The sequence below is a fragment of the Cajanus cajan genome, chromosome 5 (assembly GCF_000230855.2).
Source record: "Cajanus cajan strain Asha chromosome 5, NIPB_CcT2T_4, whole genome shotgun sequence".
In the NCBI taxonomy this organism is placed as follows: domain Eukaryota; kingdom Viridiplantae; phylum Streptophyta; class Magnoliopsida; order Fabales; family Fabaceae; genus Cajanus; species Cajanus cajan.
Window position 1 is genome coordinate 3,671,267 of NC_138521.1, and position 8,002 is coordinate 3,679,268.

Genomic DNA, 8,002 nt, shown 5'->3' on the forward strand with positions numbered 1-8,002 from the left:
TTGTTTACTTTTTAATTAAAGTCACAATTCTAAGTGCTTTATTTAAACAAACCCTACAATGGACATCTCCATGTATACAGAAGTCAATCCTTTAATTTTGAATAGGAGGTCAAGATTAAAAAAATTACAACCAAAATCACATTAACAACGCTCCCAACACCACTTGCATCGGTGGTGGCAGTGGCAAAATGGTCAGAGGAATCGACAATACCACAACCCCTTGAATTATGAAATGGTCTTTTAATCTCATCATTCATTTTAAATTTAAGAGTTGAAATTGATCATTCTTACTTTCACCTTATGTCATCCTAGGATGAAAATTTCTCTCTCTATCTCTATATATATATATAAATAAAATGCTAAATGCTACTAACAGTCGTTATTTCAATTTTCAATACAAAATAAACTACCTGTTAACTGATATTTATATAGGACCTACATAATGATACAAGTCCTACCACCACTTTAATGAATTCTATTTGATATTTACTAAACCCTACATAAATATATCCAAATAGTAGAACATGTTAAAATGTATGATATGATTAATGAGTATATTACTTGCATTCTTTTTTACATATATTAGAAATTATGCTCAAAAATGAGAGAAAATTAATTCATAAGTAAAAAAAAAACTAAGGTGATCATTAGCCTTGAGACCATGCACCTAATACACTAGGCAAATAGTTAAAGAAAAACAAACATGGAACCTGAATAATGGTTCCTCAGATCCGCACAAAAACTTCTCTGGGATTTATTTTCAGCATTGCTGATTCGGTGTATATTGCTCTTGAAAATTGAAATAGGCATTTTTGTGATCCAGAAAAAATGATGAGCTGAAGGTGGATCACATGCAATTTCATTTTGCATGGAAGATGCTGCTAACAGATTCATAACTGGGAACATTCAAGACTGCCACAAAAGAAATTGTCTCTTGGTCAAGACTAGCATTATCAATCAGTAAAGAAATTCTTGAAAGGGAAAATTTGTTAATTACCATCCCCATATGATGCCATGGTCAAAGGTGAGGAAATAATCTTCTGAGAAATTTTAGTGATATCATCCAACGTGATTTCATCAACAACCTTCAAGAATTGTTCCACAGGCTTCCTGAAAGGGTAAGATTACAATTGACAAAGACTTACACTTCCATTCAAGAATTATAGCTTGTGAATAGAGTATATTCATAAAGGTTTCTTCATTATGGATGAGAAATTCAAATGCAAAAGCTTGAATGTTAAAAATAACTCCCAAGAACCTAGCAAAGTTTCCTTGGGAGCTACTTATAAGAAATTGTTTACCTTTCTCCATAAGTCAAAATTTGCCTTCCTATATCTTCGGATGCAATCATCTGCAAAAAATGATTACTTTTAAACATGAGAACCATATGAAATCTAACCAACCCTATTTAGAATAGAGGATATGATACAATCAAAAAGGCAGATGCGTTCAATGATAAAAAGAGTATAAAAGAAAGAGAACTTCCAAATATTTAAAACATCAGTTTATGTATTAAAGAAGGCAAGAGCATACTCTAGATTCCAGATTCATTAGAACTGCAGACTTTGTGGTTTTTTTGGCTCGGTCAAGCTGTACCTGTGAAACTGTCATTGCAAGAAGTGGAAGTTTTATTTTGCACAAATAAAGATATATACTAAAATACTACAGAAACAAAAGAGAGAAGTAAAACCTTGTCCAGGGGATGCAATTGATAGCAGTTCTTTGGCTGCTATTTCCACAGCTTTTGGCACAAAATCAGGGCTCTACATCCAGAAATTTGAACGAGTCAACCTTAGAATAACATATTAAGCAGTGACTATTAACTTATGGCTTAGTTTATTTTGAAGAAATTATCACTTATTTTTTGCAGTTCCGAAAAAGCTTTTGGAAAATAAGTGATTATTCTCTCAAAAATATGCTCTCCCAAACATGCAATAGAAGTGATAAACAAATATTTTAGAGAAAATGAAAATACAGCTATAAGGAGACTGAAATTCCCCTAAACAGATAGGGCAAATACATTCATGTTAGGGAAAATAGAAGGCAAATACAACACTAAAAGAAAACTGGGCCAAGAGTAGTTAGTTAAAATAATTGTATTTGGGCAGATAAAGAGGTAGCAATTAGCTTAAAAAGGAGGATAGGGTACAACCGTACAAGGGGTGGGATTCAGATTTGTTGTCTGATTTGGGAATTGAGCATTAGTTCAGTTGTATAATGGGGAAACACTGTGGAAGAGGACACCCTAGCAAGGTAAACTCTCTCCTTAGGCATTTTTTGTATTTAAATTAACACTATGGAAGTAATATTTCTCTTTTCCTTTCTCTGCTTTTAGCATCATTCTCTTCAAAATCTCAATTGAAAGTAAGAAATTCCCCTAAAAATAAAGAGCATATATCCTACAGAGGTTAAGGAAAATAATTCAGCAAAGCTCTCCAATCCCCCCTATCCCATGAGAATATTACAAATTCATCACACAGCTTAAACAAAAGGGAAAACGAATAGAGTATAATATAGTTGAACTAGTTTGTTTATGACAACCGTAATTCTTGAGAGTGACAATTGAAAGGTCATTGGCAAGCCATGTAGAATCCTCAAACTAGATATACACTCTGATCAATGTTCATCAAGGCAACTTCAACTACTAACTAGTAACTACTAAGCATATTTACTCTAGCTATTATCAGCATTGCATAATACAGGGAACTTGTTCTCCTAGACATACTAAACCCAACTTTCAAAGGGAAGAAAAATAGGAAATTCACATCTATATTTAAAAATATTGTGTAAAGGAATGCCCAAAAACAATGGCGGCTTTTTGCTTACAGTGCTTGCATAAATGCCAAATAGTCCTGTATTATTGAAGATACTGTTGAATGCAGAAAAAGATTGAATCTGTTGATATTCATTCAGCACACGAAGATCTTGATTCAGTTGTACATGCAAAACAAGTTAAAATATTAGAGTTGAGAATGTGGGAAAATAAAATGACAAAAGAGTGTGGTGCACATTAGACAGATAAGCTTTACTTGTTAAATGAAAAAGCTAATTAAAGATAATGACAAGGTTAAAGCACATAGCTGACCAAACTAAACAGAAGACAAAAAGATATAGGTAAAACATACATAGCCTTGAGTGCATCCCTTTTCCTGGGCCCCCTGCGGAGAATGACCCACCTCCTCCCATAAGCATCTGCACAATTCAAGAATTATTACTTCCGTTCAATCATTTTGTACTTTACTTTTTTGTGTAAGAATAGTAAAGATGAATAAACCGAAGCACGTTATTTCTATCAGAGACTCAGACACAATATGAGTACCTGTAAAACAGTCAAAACAATAGCATCTCTCTCTGTTTGCCAGCCGCCAGGCACTTCAAAAGCAATAGCAACATGTGTACCCTGCCCTTGCAACATATATTAGCAAGTAAATAACAATGTGTTTGAAGTGGATAACTGAAAAGAATGAGATTCAAGAAAATGTAAACTTATACAAACCGCTGATTCACCATGACGACGAAAATCACCCCCAACATAGATAGATTTTGGTTCTTCAGGACGAGGAACTTTTGGTAGATCAGAGAGAAGTGGTTCAGCAACAGATAGAAGCTCTTCGTGCTCAACCCCAGATGCTGCAAGTACCATTCTAGGTGCTGTGTAATTCTCCTGAATTTTTACATCAGGCAATAATTAGATTCTCAAATATATTGCAAGGGAAAAAAAACAGAAAGAAAAAACCAAAAAATTACGTGTTGCATAAATTAATACCAGTAGGACTCATGTACTATCAAAAAAGATAACAGATCTTACAGCAACAAATTCCTCTAAAATGGCGCCGTCCAATCTGTTCAGTGCTGCTTCAGGAGCCAAAAGAGGATAAGCCAATGCACCAGAATAACCAGCAGAGTGAATTGCTTCCAAAAGCAAGCCCTGGGGATTGTTAGAGAGTTCTCCAAGCTCTGCTTTCACCTTTCGAAGCTGTTTCAATAGATGGTTCAACAGGTTCAGAAATAATGCTATATAAACTACCAATAAAGAATATTATACTATAAAAATGGGAATGGCAAGCTATTATCAAGACTCTTGCCATTTAAGATCCAACAGCAAGGCATGGGAATTGATTCATATGCTGAACAAGCATGGGATTTCATTAGTTTTATATGCCCTTGGGTTCTCTCACCACAATGGCTAGTTTTCATGGTGTGGTTCTCTCAATGTTGATATCAATTGGTATCAAGACCTTCCAATCATGAGTGGATGACAGGGCTGCAAAGCTAGGTGTAATGCTAGGATTCAATTGTGAGCTACGGGAAATAAATTTGACATTGGGAGTACGAGATTTTTACATGGGTTTATACAGCCTTGCCACCTGAATGGTTTGGCTAACCTTTCTGCTTTTTCAGTGTGGTTCACCCAAGGTTTGTATCAGCTTCTCAGTCCACAAAGGAGAAATGAAAATGGAAGTCAGGGCTAAAAAATAAATAATTTTGCACTCAGCATGACTTTGTCTACCTTTAATATACTTTGTTGGAGCCTTGGAGGTGATTAAAGTGTAACTATACATATAAGAAAGAAAATCCTATATAATACCATAAAGAGAGACTAAAGGTGTTTTACTTTCCAATATTTTTTTATCAACAACATAACATAACCCCACTAGAGGGCCCATAATTATTTCTAGAAAAAGAGTGTAATTGTTCATCAATCCTACTGTAGATCATAAAACAGAGGAGGAAGAAAATGTTTAATAAGCTTGCTGACTTAAGAATTACAAGATCACTCCTTCAGAAAAGAGAAACATAAAAAGAAAATACCTCTTCATTGACCTCCCAATCCAAGAAGGCTGGGTTCCTTACACAGTCAACCAGTAATTCAACCATTTGTGGAACATAAGTCTTCAAGGCATCAAATGTATAACCCATTTGCTCACGAGAGGCAGAGGCTCCTACATTACCACCAATTGCTTCTACTTCCCTTACAATACGGAAGTGACTACGGTTTGTTGTGCTTTTGAAAGCCATTCGCTCTAGCAAGTGTGAAGCCCCACTTGACAATGGGGTCTCATGGATGGAACCACAGTCAAGATATAACCCGATTGAAGCTGCAGCGTTCTAATTAACAACCAAAATGAAAAGGAAAAAATTAATATACTAGCCACACCTCAAAAGCACCATTAAAGCTTACTGTAACATCATCATTGAACATATCAAGACACCAAAAAAGTTACAAACATGCACATACAGTTAAGCCTTACAGTAAAATAGTCATTAAAACTATCAACACACCAAAAAAATTAACAATGCACATACAGTTAACTACTACAGTAACATTGTCATCGAACATACCTAGATGCCAAAAGACTAGAAACATGCACATAAAATTAAATCTTAAAGTAACATTGTCATGGAACACATGAGTCCAAACTCCAAATAACTAGAAATTCCAAGCATACAGTATCATTGTCAAGATGCCAAAAAACAAGAAACATGCACATACAGACAACATCTCTGATGCTACTTTGAGTCCATTGGGGAGTGTAGTGATCTTGGTCTTGCTTGTTTCAACATGATCTGGAACTGGATCTGGGAGAGCAACACCGGAAAGTGGTATGTCCAGAGGAGGAAGGGACCTAGAAGTCTCCCCAGTAAGCCAGCTAAACAAACCACCATTGGAAGCCTTCGTAGCTACAGCAGCTGAAGTGGAATACCCAGTGGATCTCAACTTCCCTCCATAGCCCTGATCACATGGTTTCATTAGACAAAAATCACAAACAGCAGCAGTAGCATTCACCACAAAAAGAATATTCCATTACACCAACGCCACCCCAGCTTTTTCATGGGAATAACAAATTGTCAATTGTAACATGAAAAACAACCTAAACCTGTTGCGTGGGATTTAATTTCGTATAATGAATCCGGGGGGTTCCAATATCCAACCCACCAACCTAATTCCCCAGAAAATCAATAAAAATACATTTTTTTTACGGATCAAAATCAATTTTTTTATCAGGGTAAGATAAAAAAACATGAGGGGTTGAAGATTTCTGGTCCTAAACATTAATAATAATAGAGTTGGGATGAAAAAAAAGGGGGAAGATAGTAATAGTAGTGACCTTGAGATGCCTTCTGAGCGATGTAGCCGCTACTCTGTACATGGCGAGGATGAGAATGAATCCGTAAATGAAAATGGAAGAAGTTGGATGTGGTTTGTTTTTCTCCTGACACCGCCCACAGCCACAACTAGTATGTGTATGAAGCAGGGCAACACAACAGAGAGAGAGAGAGAGAATCAGGTTAGTTTGGAAATGGCCAATAATCAAAATTAAAAATAATAGTCAAGACCAAAAGTACTGACCTGAAGCTACGTGGGCTTTTAGAATCTGACCCAGTAATGTTGGGCCTCACAAGCCCATTAAAGTTTTAAAAAGATAATTTTAAGCAGAGGTTAATAATTTTATAGAAGAAATTATTCAATCCAATTATTTGTTGTCATTATATTTCAGTTTTTTGTTGAGGCCTATCTTATAGAAGTAGCCTAATTAGATCAATGATCGATTTCTAGGTTTCATTGTAAATCTAGTTAATTTAGGATTTAGTACTATTTAATAATTATATATATATTTTTTATCTTAATAGGAAATTGGATAATAATTAATAAAATCTAAAGAAAAAAAATGTTTCAATGAAAATATTGATTAGTATTTATTGAGAACTCAAGTAAAGAAGTAAACCTTTTATTTTAGTTTAGAAGTTTTATAGAATTTGAAAATAAAAACCTCAGTGAAAATGTTTCGAGCCAGAGTTCAAATATTAGACACTTGAGTAATCCATGTCATATCATATATGAGATTACATTTATAATTTTTTTATATCATTATGATAAATGAATATTTCAAATTTTTTTTCATATAGATAAGTGTTAGTATATGTTTAAAAATATAAATAAATTATGAATACTAATATATACAATTTTATACTTACACATATTTTATATCATAATATTTTGTAATGATTTAAGAAGAGAGACACGACATTTGACTTAAAAAAATTAGAAATAAAAATAAGAATAATTTATATTGACACTCCTTGAAATTGCATTAATATCCCTTTTTTTTTACCGTTTGCAATAACCTCTCTCATAAGTTTCAACTATAAGCCACAATAAAATATTTTTCAAATACTCACTAAACTTTCTTATAATGTAAATTTGAGTTTAATCTAATAAAATTTATATATTAAGTGAGAATTATCTTTCATTTATATACTCTATATCTTTATTATTAGAAAAATAAAAATATAAACAAAAAAAATTACAATCTTAAGAAAGAAAACTCCGCAAGAGTTGCCTCATTTGAAATGAGCAAGAATGTAAAAATTTAAAGGAGTAGTTGAAGAAGCTCCTTTTATCAACAAATATGTGCATTGAATAACCTTCCTAAAACATAAAATTAAAGAAAGTTGTTAATAAATCTATTGAAATTATATGTAAAATTAATAAACAAGCCCAATCAACTAGGTGATAAAGTTAGTTTGCTGTAAGCGTCCATTTTTTTTTAAAACATATAAATGAGAAGAAATTGAAAATATAACGTGCGTTTAGGAGGAAAAGGTAAAGAATAGGTTAAATACTTAATTTGGTCTCTTATAATATTTTAATGTTTCAGTTTAGTCCCACTTTAATTTTTAGTTTCAATTTGGTTCTTAATAATTTAAATTATTGTAATATCAGACTTTCTGTCCAAATTTCTTAAACGGAGTTAACTGTTGACCACATAGATGTCACGTAAATGTATAGGTGGATGCCAAATTTCTATAATGCATCTGGAACCAGAACGACCCGTTCTAGTTCTAGAAAGCCAACCAAAATGGTCCATGATTATGTTCACGCCCGTGATTCTAAATCACGATTATGAATCGTGCAAGAAAAAAAAAAACTCAAGGTACAAAGCATTTCAAACATTGGATTTGGTAATATTGTCAATGGGAGATTGATAACTTCAATTGC

The 8,002-nt window shown here is 33.5% G+C and overlaps 1 protein-coding gene across 1 annotated transcript; it reads right to left on the minus strand.

Moving 5' to 3' along the window:
• Positions 1 to 518: 518 nt before the first annotated feature.
• LOC109809669 (mitochondrial-processing peptidase subunit alpha) lies at positions 519 to 6,316 on the minus strand. The gene is made up of 13 exons (XM_020373041.3): positions 6,111 to 6,316; positions 5,495 to 5,734; positions 4,813 to 5,109; positions 3,809 to 3,976; positions 3,497 to 3,664; positions 3,320 to 3,400; positions 3,126 to 3,192; positions 2,827 to 2,924; positions 1,691 to 1,763; positions 1,534 to 1,604; positions 1,302 to 1,351; positions 998 to 1,110; positions 519 to 912 (listed from the first exon to the last, which is right to left on the minus strand). The coding sequence occupies exons 1-13, from the start codon at positions 6,150 to 6,152 to the stop codon at positions 860 to 862; spliced, it is 1,521 nt and encodes a 506-aa protein (XP_020228630.1). The 5' UTR covers positions 6,153 to 6,316; the 3' UTR covers positions 519 to 859.
• Positions 6,317 to 8,002: the final 1,686 nt, after the last annotated feature.